The sequence below is a fragment of the Callospermophilus lateralis genome, chromosome 18, assembly GCF_048772815.1.
Source record: "Callospermophilus lateralis isolate mCalLat2 chromosome 18, mCalLat2.hap1, whole genome shotgun sequence".
Lineage (NCBI taxonomy): Eukaryota > Metazoa > Chordata > Mammalia > Rodentia > Sciuridae > Callospermophilus > Callospermophilus lateralis.
The window spans coordinates 885,650-900,155 of NC_135322.1; the positions used below are offsets into that span (position 1 = coordinate 885,650).

Below are 14,506 nucleotides of genomic sequence, written 5' to 3' on the forward strand. Positions count from 1 at the left end.
CCCAAGAACAACCAAAATGACTGCCGCCGGAAGTCCCGCCCCGCGCGATGCGCACGCACGTGAATGACGCTGCGTAAGCTTTCATTGGGCCAGTCGCTGCGACCTCCGCTAGGACTTCTGGGTAATGGAGTTTGCACACCGCTGCCCGTCTCCTCTCAGTGATTTGACCACGCCTTGTTTGCTAAAGGCAGGGTGGCACTGGTGGGACCCTGAGAAGTGGGGTTCCAGTGCTGCAAAGATAGGAAGCTTTTTCTTAAAGGCGACATATCAAGTTATCTTGGAGTGTAGGAGTCTTTTAGAAACCCATTAGAAACCCATTATTTCAGACTCTGAAGCATAAGATCCTAAAAGACTATTTAATTAAAGGGATACACTACGCCATAAAGGGACTCCACATCCTCTAAAGTTTTTGGTTGTCTTGTTGCTTTTCAAATACATGTAGAGATAAGCTTTGGAGTTATTTCATAGTTTCAAGGGGGACGAAGTGTATATATACCTCAGTTGTGATGCATGTGCGGGACTGTAGGTTTAGTCTCCACCACTAATATAAAAATAATAACAGTAACAATAATCTTCCATATGTTTGGCCTAGGAGAAGAAAGACTAGCAGTGGGAATGTGGAGGAGGGATGATAAGATGTACTGATGTGAATTGAAAGGGCAAAAGTTTGATTCCAAGAGCAAACATCCTTCCTGGCTATACAGTCAGTGATTGTTTTCCTACCTAGGAAACAAGTTTTATTCAAATAATGTTTAATTATTTAATATCTAAAATATTTTCAAGCTATTTTAATACTCTAAAAATAAAAGTGAGAGAACTGATCACTGTGCTATTTCCTGCCAAAACAATGTGAGCTGTTCGTGTAGAAGCACATGTGCAAAGCATGAATATTAACCCCGAGAAAAGGTGTGAGATTCCATCATTTTATCTTGCTGAAAAGTGGTTTTCATTTCATTTTTAAATGCCACACTATCTGCACATTGTTAAAATTCAGAAAACAATTGTGAAATGGAAGTTACCAAGAGCCCTTTTTTAATGATTGTGTAGTTATTCAAAATCAGTTCTAAAGAATAATATCTATTCAGTATGACCAGCTAAGTAAAGCTGGAGAGAACTAAGTCCAAGAAATCAGAAAATTAAGTTGAGCCTGTTACTGTACCAAAATATTTGCCACACTCATGTTTTAATGTGATACCTTTTCTTCTCCTCTTCCCCTTCTCCTTGAACCTGTCTGTCTCCCCCAACCACATACTGAGGATTGAACTCTGGGCCACTTTACCACCTAAATATACCCCCAGTTCTTTTGAGACAGGGTCTTGCTAGGTTGCTGAGGCTGGTCTTGAACTTGCAATGCCTCAGCCTAGAAGGTCACTGGGATTACAGGCATGAACAGAATGTCTGGCTCTTTTTTTCATTCTTCATTAACTGTTTGGTGGAAGAAGTGGATAATAAATTGAGAGACTTGTCATAGGTTAAAATACAGTGATGAGTATTTACTGCTTTATCAAATGTAGTATGTAATGTTTCAGGCACAATAGTAGGGTTTCCAGTTTCTCTGTTTACAGAACTGTTTTCTTAGATTCAGAGTTTGTCTACTTGGCATTCATTAATCACAGGACCAAACAAACAGTTTTTTCCTCTCTCTTGCATGTATTTTTAAATGCAACACTATCTGCACATTGTTAAAATTTGGAAAACTCTTGTGAAAAGGAAGTTACCAAGAGCCATTTTTAATGATTGTGTAGTTACTGTGTATGCAGAATTCATACTGTAATCCCCCAAACTGACCTGGCTCCCTGATCACAGAGCTACAATAGCCATTGTTGAGGCAATGGTGAAAGAGTGGAGCAGTGGCCAGGGTGGGGTGGAGGGAGGGTGGCAAGAATGGGCTGCACTGCCTGTGAAGCCTGCCCTTCTGGCCCCGGCCTGAGGCATGTGAGCCAAGGCCAAAACAACCCAGGGTACACCAGCCTGTCACACCACTGTGGGCCAGCCTGGCCCCAGTGCAAATGCCTACTTCACACTGCACTGCACCACAGACCTCAAACTCTGGCTTCCTGATGAGCATCAGGAAAGTGGAAGTTGGGTAGATCTGAATGGAGACTGGAGGACTAACAAGTCTTTTTTTTTTTTTTTCCAAACTCTCACTAGTATAAGTTTGGGCAATGGCCATTGACCTAAGTTCTATATAAACGTCTAGACCAGCACAAGCAGCAACCTCTCTCTTTTCTTCTCATATGAATAAATCCTAATATTTTACATTCATTCTTCCTCATCTGTAAATGTCATTCTTCAAATCCACAAGAACCCACAAAGAAGAAATTCACAGTGAGTTTCTGGGTCTGCTGCAACACAGAAAAGCATAGCCTGACATTAAGAGCCACAACACACCCCTGAATGGCAGCGAGGAACTGCAGTGAAGGCTTTGCCAGAGGTGACCCTCAGGGCTGATGCTGGCAGGATCCCCTGCCTTGATGAGCTTTGAACACTACAGCAGGCTTCCTCAGCTGTAGAAGCCAGCAGCTTGTGCAGACCAGACCTACCTGTAGAAGTGGAGAGACCCCAGTTTCAAAACCACAAACCCTAACCTGCATATTCTCTTCCTGCCCAATGGGGATGTCCCTCACCTAATCATTCCTTATACTTTACACAAAACTCATAGTCCCCACTACTTTATTCTTGTCTTCCTCTCTTTCTACACACACCTTCTCCTTTCATGGGCTCCCTTAAATATACTCTTAAACAAATTATGCTCCTTGGCATGTACATAAATGAGTTGAAAACTTATGTCCACACATAAACTACACACAAAAGTTTGTAGCAGATTTATTCATAATTGTCAAATCTGGAAAGCAACTAATATGTCTTTCAATAAGTGAATGGATAAACAAACTGTGGCCCATCTATACAATAAAGTATTACCTCAAAACTTGAACATAAATCTACATAGTAGCTTTATTTGTAACAGCCCCAAACTGGAAACAACCCAAACATCCATTAACAACACAATGGATTTGAAAATGTGTCATAGAGTGCAATACTGCTCAGCAATACAAACTACTGATGCATGCAACAAGATGGATTAATCTCAACATAGTTGGTGAAAAAAACCCTCATTCTCAAAAAAAAAAATTGCCATTCCATTTATGAAATCCTACAAAATGCTTGCTTACTGTTGTTAATATGGAAGAGTTAGGAAGAACTGGTAGGATTATAGAGATAAAAGGAATATTCAGTAACTTGGTTATGATTGTTTCACAGCTGTTATGTGCATGCTGTAGCAGCACACATTTTATATTTTACATATTTGCAATGTATTGCATGTAATCATACCCTGATAAAGCCGTTAAGAACAATATTCCCTCATAGAAATGTCTATCAAGCCTCCTTCATGGAAAACCAGATCTGCCAATTGTTTTGGCTGTCCCATATTCGTTTCCCTATTTAGGAGTGCTGGTGGGATCAGAGAAACCCTATCCTTCTTATCAGTTCTGTGGTCCCCACCTATGCAGTGATGGCCATAAGGTCAATAGCTGGGGTGGAGGGTACAGAAATCCACAAACCTTATGTACTCTGATAGTAGCTTTGGCCACAGGAAATAATATCAATATCTAAAAAGATTCAGAATTTCCATACATCCTCATCCTACACAGCCATACTCATGGGTATTTGTGGGCAACCAGTCAGAATGTACAAATCTTTTGATTGCCAGTCCTATCCACTCCAGTATTTCATTGTTTCTATACTAATTATTACTCCTGCGTTACCCTGTATGTTTTAACAGTAAATGCACTTGCCTATGAGATGCTGGATATAAGATAATGGCCCCTGTACAGGTTCAAGACATGGTAATCCTTCAACATGTGAGATGCTGGAGGATGTGACATTTAGGGAACCTGACTCATGTTATTTTTAGGAGCATGAGAGATAATCATACCAATTATTCCTTCCTCAGAATGAACAATGGGATTACCAGAAATCCTTGCATCCAGAGCAAAGAACCAGAGCACATAAAACTCTTCAGTCTTCACTAGCAGGCCAATGGCAACAGCACACATACTGTAAACTAGACTGAGAACCATTCTCTGCACTCCTGTGGTCCCCCCTGAGGGAAATATAAGTTGTGCACACAAAAAGTGTTCCTCTCTTCATGTTGGCGGGAGCCAATTTTTTTTTTTTCAATTCACTCCACAAAGTAAACAAAGCAAAAAGAATGACATAAAGTGCCTTTATAACTGTATAAAACAGTAGAATGGAACAGGTAGTTGCAACATTGTGTGACTTGGCAGTAGGAAAAATAAGTCATGGCTATTGTGTTCACAGCCAACACTGTTGCATCAAGGGAAAATTTGTCTCAAAATGCTCAGCAGACCCTAGCTCAGACCTTAACAGTGAAGGGAGAAATGAGGTCCCTCAATGGACCAGAACACTCATGATTTCCTGTAGGGAACAGGAGAGCAAGAAGAGATTGCCTTCCTTGAGCAGAATGGTGGGATTATCCATAGACTTGGTGGCAATAAGATGGCTTCTGCCACAGGTACTGGCAGTGATGTTAACTCTGGAGTCACGAACAGTTTAGAAACTCCTATACACCTCAGGAAAAGATGATGCATATGTGTGCCTACTGGAAATCTCACCAGAGTAGATGTAACAATGTACAAGGTTCATATGCAGGCTGATGATTCTCTCACAAAAGGAACTCAGAGATTTTATTTGATGTGTGCACTATTACTTGAAAAAGGAAATAGCAAATTTTCTGCATTTGTAAGACCTCCCTCTAAGGTGACATTTTTGCTGCTAAACAAATTTAAGAAATACAGATAAACAGTCACCAAAACTGTTGCACACAAGGCCTTTCCCCAATGTGAACTTTCTGGTGTCTCACAAGATGGGAGCTTCTGCTATACGCTTTCCCACATTCACTGCAGACATAAGGCTTTTCTCCAGTGTGAACTCTCTGGTGGAGAATGAGGCTAGAGTTGCGGCTAAAAAATTTCCCACATTCACTACATTCATAAGGTCTTGCTCCAGTGTGAACTTTCTTGTGTTGAACAAGGTGAGAGCTACTAATGTAGGCCTTCCCACATTCATTACACACATAAGGCCTTGCTCCAGTATGAACTCGCTGATGTAGAATGAGGCTGGAATTGTGGCTAAAGCATTTTCCACATTCTCTGCACTCATAAGGCTTTGCTCCAGTGTGAACTCTCTGGTGTACAATGAGATTGGAGCTATGTCTAAAGAATTTCCCACATTCTCCACACTCATAAGGTCTTTCTCCAGTGTGGATTTTCTGATGCTTCACAAGTGTGTCTTTACGGCTGAAGGCTTTCCCACATTGACTACACTCATAAGGTCTTGCTCCAGTGTGAATTATCTGGTGCTGAATAAGTGTATCTTTGCAGCTGAAGGCTTTGCCACATTTGCTGCACACATAAGACTTTGCTCCTGTGTGAACTCTCTGATGTTTAATGAGGCTGGATTTATGGCCAAAGAATTTTCCACATTCAGTGCATTCATATGGCCTTGCCCCAGTATGAATTCTCCAGTGCTCAATAAGGTGAGAGCTTTGACTAAAGAATTTCCCACATTCACTGCACTCGTAAGGCCTTTCTCCAGTATGAAATCTCTGGTGCTGAACAAGTGTGTCTTTACGACTGAAAGCTTTCCCACACTCACTGCACTGAAAAGGTCTTTCTCCAGTGTGAACTCTCTGGTGCTGAACAAGTGTGTCTTTGCGGCTAAAGGTTTTCCCACATTCACTGCATGTGTAATGCTGTTTTTCAGTGTGAAATTTCTGGTGCATTTTTAGGTGGGACAAGTGAACAAAGGCTTTTCCACACTCCTTACACACAAAAGATGTTTCTCCACTGTAAATTTTTCTGTGATTAAAAAGAATTGACTTGTCCTTGAATACATCTCCATATGATAGGCATCTCAAGGGTCTCCCCTCAGTATGAGTTATCTGTTTGTCAAAAAAAGTGAAGGTGTTCAGGAAGGTTTTTTGATTCTCTCTCCAATTGTGAACCATCTGTTGATCATGGTCTCCTTGGTGTTTCCTGAGACTGGAACTCTGTGAGAGAGGCTTCATGTACTCAGTCCTTTTGAATGGACACAATCCACTGTGCTTGGGCTGGTGCTGAAAGAAGCCAAAGGTATCTGGCAAGTTTATCCCTTCTTCCCTGCATGAAAAGAGTGTCCCTGGTGTGTAGAGTGTACAGGTCTTCGTAAATGAGGTACTTCCATCACCCCTTCGGAAGGGATTCTCTATAGACTGTAGCTTCTGGTGCCGGTAAAATTTTTCACTAAACAAGAATCCTCTCCCACATGGCCCACACATGTGCAGTTTTTCCACAGGGCATGATCCCTGGTGTTCATCCAGGTGCAAAATGTCTTTCAAGAGTGGGACACCCATAAAACATGGGTAGGCTTTCTGAATGAAGAGATCTGACTCAGGATGTCTTATCTCCAACTGTCTTTCAACTGAAATGCTCTGCTCAAAAAGTGCCTTCTCATTATCTGCATCACACCAACAACCTGAAAGCAAAGAAATGCTGGTGAAGACCATGTTGACTTTGGTGGAAAACAGTAACTCCATTAGAAGAAAAAGTCAAATTGGCTTATTGGAGGAACCAGGGAGCCAGGATCAGGTGGGCAAGGACCACTTGACTTTACAAGTCACAAAATAGAGGATCCTTAATGATGAGCAAAGACCTAATGATGGCATATGGGAGAGGGAGTCGAAGGAAGGTATCTAATTCACTCCTCTGCAAAAGGGTTTCAGCAGGGCTCTGGCTGCTAGTGTTAAGTAGACACACCCTGCACAGAAGGATGTGTCTGGGACAAGAAAAATCTGACTCCAATACTGGTTGATTTCAAGGACTATTCAATGTGCACAACTTATGACATGTTAAGATATGCCAGTGTCATACAGCATTTCAGACGGAGTGAAGAAAAGTGAGTGACACATGGAGGCCACAAAGGAGGGGAAATAACCAAGGGATGGTTGACAGAAATGACAAGTGGACAAAGCACCAAGAAAAACAGGCTCAATAGGGATCAGAACATAACAATTCAAGGTGAATCTGAATCCAACCCTAACATAACTCTTCCCCAGCTCCCTTTTGAGGGGTGGGCAGGTCTCCAACAGTTCTCTTTTACTATAAACTGAAGCAAATTTGGCTCAACCAGACACCCAGAGTCTTCTGCCCCTATGCCGCTGGGCACTATACAGGATCTAGAAAAGAAAAGTTGCAAGGAAACAAAGAGAAAGTGACCAGCCCAGGTCAGCCCACCCTACAGAGAAGTAAATAAAATGTAAAACAAACCCTGAAACCCAAGGGGTATTTGTCAAAACAGTCCAGTTACCACTTAGTACCTCTAATTGTGGTAACAGAATTCCAGAAAAAAAAATGGTCCCAGTTATAGCACCTGGCCAAAGGTGCTATAACTCTGAAGTGGCAGGCAGATTAGAGGATCCTTAATGATGAGTGCAATTTATTGGTGAGAGAAGCATGGTCAAGAGTGTCAGTTCAGACCAGGATTATGGCTCAGAGGGAGACAGTTAATACACTTGTCAGGGCAGAAGTGACTCCATCCACCTGAAATGTACCTGGTTTATCTCAAGCTATTATCACAGACATCAGCCACATTTCTGCTGTAACAGCACCAGGTTCCAGTCATAGAGCTCCACATACCATTCTAATGGTTTTGTTTATAGCATGCTAGAAAACCACAGGGGAAAATTAGATTAGGGTTACTCATGTGATCATGGTAGTTATAATTCAAGATGGCTTCAGTCAAGTCAAGCTGAATCCCTTTCAACTCATCTGAACTGAATCTTACAATCTCACACGCCTCTCTCTTCTGCAACATGTATCACCTATAGAAAGTAACATATATCAGCCTTGTATATCACCTACACAAGGGACAGGATCAGAGCAGACATTAATTTGAACTTTATTAGAGCAGATAAGAGTAGACAGTCATAGGGTAATTGTTTAAAAGTTTTTGCAACATCTGACAATGCTGCTACCAGTTTATTCCCAAGTAGCCAGAGTTCCTGCAACTGAATATGCTATCCTCTACTTTTCATTGCAGTAACAGCTGAGAAGAAAAGCAGGACTCATAGACAGCAAGGGGGTCCACATCCCCTATCACTCAGGTCCTTCCTCACTTTCTTCCTCTCAGGGATTCCAATTTCTTGCATCCCATTCTGGTCATGAGACAACAGCTCACACATGAGTTTCCTTTCAGTAATTTGCCCCAAGCTGCAGAAATCACCAGGCTAAGGTTTTTAGATTAATAATGTGGTCTTCCACTTTTTCAGTCAAATAGTAGGCTAAGAGAGGGGTAGATACATATCTCTTTCAAGCTGTAAATCTTGCAATTTCTTTGCTTTCCCTTTCACAGCCAGCTGGACATCACTGACCAACTGAGAAGCCCACAGCAATGGCCAATATGCTGTAGCAGAAATACAGTCTTCCCTTACTGCAGTGGGATAAATAGCATTCAACAAACACCTGTGCCACACCCAGAAGCATTCCTGGGTTGTCCCGGTGTACAAACAGTGGCCCACAAACATCTAACAATGGGTCACCCCTCCCACACTGGGACAGATGGCCAATCTGAGGTTCCCACTAAGAGTTTTTCTCTTCCCTATTTTCTTGGTCTCCAGGCTGGCATACAAACAACTCTGGAAAAATCCAATCTCAGCATATGAGAAAAATCTGCAAAGTGCCATTAAACTCCCCACTTCCCCCTTCCCCGCAAAAAAAAAAAAAAAAGGTAAATGAATCCAGAAATGGACAGAGTTCAATTTATTGGGGTCTTGATCACAGCAGTGTAGCAGACAGCAGCAAGTCAAGAGGATATCTGCAACTTATAGAGGAAGCGGGCTTTTACTTCATTTAAGATTAATGCATCCTGATTTATCTCCAGCTGGTATTAAAGACAGCAGTCCAATTCCTGGTGCTGCCAATGCCAGGGTCAGGTCATAAGGCTATGTACCACTCTAATGGCTGTTTGTAGTGTGCTGGGAAAGGAAACTATGTGGACAAACACATCAGGACAAACACTATGTGGTGAAGATTCAAGAGGGCTGTAGCCAGGTGAAGCTAAATCTCTACACATAGCCACATCTCAGAAAAGGTCAGCTAGAGGATGATGCAGAACCTGTGAAATACAGGTGGCAGAGCAGAGGGCAACAGGGACAGTAAGTGTTCAAGGTGTGTCAAATCCTTTGAAGACTAAAAGAACCCTGAATCCCCATAGTCTTGTAGACTATGTAAAGTGGTGTGGAGACTGCTCAAGAAATACCATCCACTCTGGTAACCCAGGAAGCGAGGGTAGGCTAGGGGTGTAGCTCACTGGCAGATCACTTCCTTAGCACAACCACAAGGCCCTGGGTTTGATAACCAGAATGGAAAAAAAAAGTGGTGGGATGTGTGGAAAATTCACTGATATGACAGCATACAAGTGCTATCTCTGGGGGAGAATCAATTCAAGGACAATGGGATAAGCATAATGTTCTATGGATGAAATCCTCAAAGATGGCTGAAAGTGGTTCCTACTGATGCTACTTATTGGTAATTTGACCCTCATGTAAGCCTCTTCCCTTCATTATAAGCTGCACTGACTGATTTATAAAAGAGAATATAGAAGAAGAAATAGAATGTCACTTTTACGATGAAGTTACAATACTGGATTTCCATCCCAGGTGCTTTCTCTTGCTCACTTGCTCTCAGAGAAGTCAGCTTCTATGATATGAGGTACACTAGGAGGTCTTAGGCCAACAGACAGCAAGAAACTCATGCTCTCAGTTCCAGAAGGGACAAACTTGGGCTAGGGATATAGTTCAGTGGTACAGTGCCTGTTTGCATGCATAAGGCCCTGGGTTCAATCCTCAGTAATGCCTCCCCACCAAAAAAAGGAGATGAGGGGCAAGCTTGTAAGTAGAATCTTCCCAAGGAAGGCCTTTAGATGACACCTCAGCTCTGGCTGACAACTTCACTAAAACCTCACACAGAGCCAAAAACACCCACATAAACTGTGGCCAAGACATCTGAGGCACTAAACTACGTAGTTCTCATTGTGGTAAGCCTCTAAATTTTGGAGTGACTTGCCATGTAACAATACATAACTAAAATAGGAACTTACCAAGTGTGGCCACCAGTGCAAAATTCTCCAACATCACATCACGATACAGGGATTTCTGAGCCTCTTCAAGGAGTTCCCACTCCTCCCAGGAGAAGTATACAAATACATCCTCGAAGGTCACACAGCCCTAGCATGATGAGGAGAGTTGAGCCCTCAGGCAGCATCTCTCCCCAGAGTCCCCCAGTTTATCCACTCACATAACACACAGCACTTGGTCCCTCTCCAGGCCAGTCTCCCTTGAACCCCTTAGTGCCTGCTTCTCATGTCTTTTTCACCACTACGTCTAAACCTGAGCATAACCAGGCAACTGTGAAGATGCTGCCTAAACTATGGGCCTGGCATGAAGTGCGCCACTCAGCTGACAACCAGTACTGCTTTATCCATACCATGGGTGCCAGACACAACCTAACCTCTGTTCAACCTTCTCCCAGAAGCCACAAATACTAGAGCTGGAAGACTGTCAGTTCACATTCCTTCCAATACGTACATCAGTCTTAGGACCAACCTGGCTCACATCTGGGACACCCAGCACCGCAACTCCTGGCCCATACCATCTCCATGGCATTCCTCCCAAGCTAACATAAACATGTACCACTGCCACCAAGGCACCTAAGCAACAGACTCACCTCTCCATCCTCACTTTCATCTTTCTTATTTGCTAACTGCACTGCTACCATGACTTTAAGATATTCCCATAGCTCCACATATTGCCTGTTGCCTTTGAAATTTCTTCAACAGAAACCATCCCCAGAAATAAAAACCTGGATATCCAGCTGGGTAATTCCACCAGGGAGTCTCTTGGACTCCTTAAACATGGTAGAATGTCTGATATAAACACAAAAATCATTGCGAGAACTTCTCCATCTCAGATGACAGCACATTCATCACTCTACCAAATAAAGCACAACAAAAGAAACCTTGGATCACCCATGACAATTAACTTTCTCTACTTCACCCTTCACATCAAAAAAACCTGCCACAATTCTTCAAACACAGATAAGAAGTTCACCAACTTCTTTCACCTCTTCATCCACAACTCTGTCAGATGTCATCAATAATAGTAGACTCCTCCCTCATGCCCACAGTCAGTTCTCAATCTGAAAGGCAGAAGGAACTGTTTAAATCTGAGTTTCATCATCTCTCTCATCTGCTCCAAATCTCCCATGGCCTTCACCACACTCACAAGAGAGGCCCAGTTTTGCAACCTAATATTCCTCTCACCCCTACCCATGCTCTCTGTTCCCAGTAGATATACTAGAGCAGTGGTTCCTTCAGCATTCCCAATTCAATCTTCTGTCCAAGCGTTTGCACAGGCCACTTCCTGGGTCTAATTCGCCTTTCCATGTGTCTTCCCACTGACTACCGGATCTTCTCCACAGAACACCTGGTCTGGATTCAGGACCTCCGGCTAGAAATGACACCCATGCAGGGCGCTTAGACTTCACTGTAGACAGGGCAGCTGAAGAGTCCTACGATATCAAGACTCCCTCAGAAAACCTCACGAGTCTACTTGAACACAGACACATCTCCCCAGCGCGCTGGCCACACTGGCCACACCGGCCACACCGTCAACGCACACGACACCACTGCCCCAGGCTCCGGCCGGTCCTCCCGCCAACACCCGCACTCCTCACTCTGCGGCCAGGGGAAGCCTGCGAGCCGGCCCGGAGCACTGTCGTCTCCACACGGACCCCACGGGTGAGCAGCGGGGCTCCTCCAGCTGCCACTCAAGGCCAGACAGGAGGCCCTGCTGGCTCGGCACCATGGACCTGCGCCTGGAACCTCCCAACTCGTCCTCACCACGCCCCGCGTCTCGACCCGCGGCTCCGGGCCGTGGGAACCTGCATCTCATCGCACTGCCAGGTCGACGCTACATTCGGGCGAAGCGTCCGGCACACACCACCGATGCCCGGGTCAGCGAGGGCCCGAGGGGCGCTCTATTCACCTGCGCCGCGTCCATCAGCCCGGACGCCGCCACGGGAGGGACCGGGTAGCGACACGCGGGCGAACACGGCGGGTCCCGCTAGACCCCAGCCTCCGCCGCGGCTCAGCCTTCCTGGACAGGTGGAGACCGGATCCCAGGTCCTCGCAGGGCGACGGCGAGCACCGTCACCCACCGCCCTACGCCCGCCGCGAAGCTGGGAAGAGACGCGGCCCGCAACCAGCCCGCCAGGCGCACCCCAACGCGCGCAGCAGACGCGTCACAGAGCGACGCCGGAAGTCCCGCCCCCACGCCGCGGTGGCAGGAAACGCCCTCCCCGCGGTTGTTGGCCCGACGCAGCCGCGTGCTCTCCGCGCAGACTTCTGGGTAATGCAGTTCGACCCTGGGCACTCTTGGGTGCTCCAGGTCCACCGTCAAGAACACCGCTGAGGAGCAGGTAGGGGAGAAAGAGGGTGGAAACAGTGTCTGGGAGACACGAGCTCCCTTTACTGGGGAGTACTCGGGTTTCCGTCGTCACATGGGACGATGCCAGGCCTCAGAAGTCTCCAGCAGGTGATTCAATCTACAATCTTTCCTGCTTCTGAGGCCCGGGTAGTGCAGCCTCAACTCTCAGCTTTTGGAGACTGAACTTAAATTGTCATAAACGAATACACCTCCCTCGTGGGGACTCCGGTACCAACATTAAATGCCCTTCTACTCCTTTGATTCCTAAGTTGGGGTCCCAGGTTTCACAACATCTGCATTGCCACAGACATAAAAATGAAACTCCTGGGACCCAATCTATATGTTCCCTTGGGGTTGGAGCCCAACCTCATATTTGAGAACTAGGGTTTTCGTTTAGCTCTAATTTTGTTTTATTATTTTATTTATTTTTTTTAAAGAGAGAGGGAGAGAGAGAGAGAGAGAAAGAATTTTTAATATTTATTTTTTAGTTATCGGCGGACAACATCTTTGTTTGTATGTGGTGCTGAGGATCGAACCTGGGCCGCACGCATGCCAGGCGAGCGCGCTACCGCCTGAGCCACATCCCCAGCCCATAGCTCTAATTTAAACTCTACGTTTTAACTCTTCTCTCAGGAAGATCCTAAGACTTGCTTTGAACTTGCAACTTCCCTGCCTCACTCAGGCTAGTTAGCTGGGATTACAGGGTGCACCACCAGACCTGGGCTATTTTCACCTTTTAACATAATGTAATTTTACTAACATGGACAAATAATCAGTGCAGGGATAATGAATAGCTCTATTAATGATATCTAAAGAATGCCTGCTATTGATTAATGCACGCGAACCAGACACAGGTATTTTCTTTTACCACAGTCCAGTCACCACTGACCTCAGGGTTGTCTGATCGCCCCTCAGGATATGCCAGCCCCTTGGCATTCCTGGAACGAGTCCGCTGGGATTTATGTATTCTTAGCTAGTCCCAACTCAGTATCCACTTCCTCTGGAAAGCCTCTCAAACCAGCCTCTCAGCTAGACCAACACAGTACTGAGCCCCTGATCTCCCTATAAGTTTTTCAAAAGCCCCAAGATGGCTCACACACCCATACCTTTGCACATTTTGATGCCTCTGGTACCAATCACATTTCTTTATAGCAACACAAAACAATCTCATGAAACTGAACAATGAAATCCCTTCTCCCTGTGTGTTTTCCAAGATTTATCATAAATTCAATTTGGATACGTGTTTTGCAGTGTTTGTTTTAGCCAAAATAAAACCCTGGGAAAATGTTGACTTGGAGAAGTTCTCAAGAAATTTAAAAACAAAAGGAAATTAAAAAAAAAACATCAGAAGAAATGATTAGGAGTCACCTGTGAAGATGGCACAGCTACATGATCACCATCATGCTTTGGAGAAAATAATAAATGAATAAATAGATCAAAATAAAGAAATATGAGAGACATACAGACATTTTAAATGACATGAAAAACGCTTAGTTTTTAAAATTTCTTTTCTTTGGTTTAGTTTTTAAAATCAAAGCTTTAAGCGTTCTTAAGTGAAATGACATCAGCAAGATGACTTGATTAGAAAGCTTCAGATATTCCCACCACCCGCGAGCACACTGGATAAACACGATAAATTCCCTCTAGGAGAAATCTAGGACCCGAGTCTCTCCACTGGATCTGTAGCTCTCAAACTGCTCGAGGCGCCGCCTGGGGGGGTCACAGCGAAGGAGGTGTGGAATCTCTAAGTAAAGCCCTTGAGAAGGACCATCACGAGGGGTCGCCTTGCACCCCGCAATCGGGGCCCCAAGTCTCACTCAGAGGCCGCTGAGCGAGATGGAGTCTTCCAAATGACACCGAGGCGGGCTCCCTCACTCCATCCCGGCTGTTTTCTTGCTCTGTTCCAGGAAAGCTGTCCCCGTCACACATTCCAGTCTTCAAGGCTGAAGTTGAAGAAACGGC

At 44.6% G+C, this 14,506-nt stretch overlaps 1 protein-coding gene across 2 annotated transcripts; it reads right to left on the reverse strand.

The window, feature by feature from the left end:
* Positions 1–2,874: 2,874 nt before the first annotated feature.
* Znf304 (zinc finger protein 304) lies at positions 2,875–12,268 on the reverse strand. Of its 2 annotated transcripts, none has more exons than XM_076839684.2 (2): positions 12,104–12,268; positions 2,875–6,537 (listed from the first exon to the last, which is right to left on the reverse strand). In XM_076839684.2, the coding sequence occupies exon 2, from the start codon at positions 6,413–6,415 to the stop codon at positions 4,829–4,831; it is 1,587 nt and encodes a 528-aa protein (XP_076695799.2). In that variant the 5' UTR covers positions 6,416–6,537; positions 12,104–12,268; the 3' UTR covers positions 2,875–4,828. The 2 variants fall into 2 exon arrangements, with proteins under 2 accessions (XP_076695799.2, XP_076695798.2); XM_076839683.2 differs by lacking the exon at positions 12,104–12,268 and adding an exon at positions 10,159–11,628.
* Between the last annotated feature and the right edge of the window lie 2,238 nt (positions 12,269–14,506).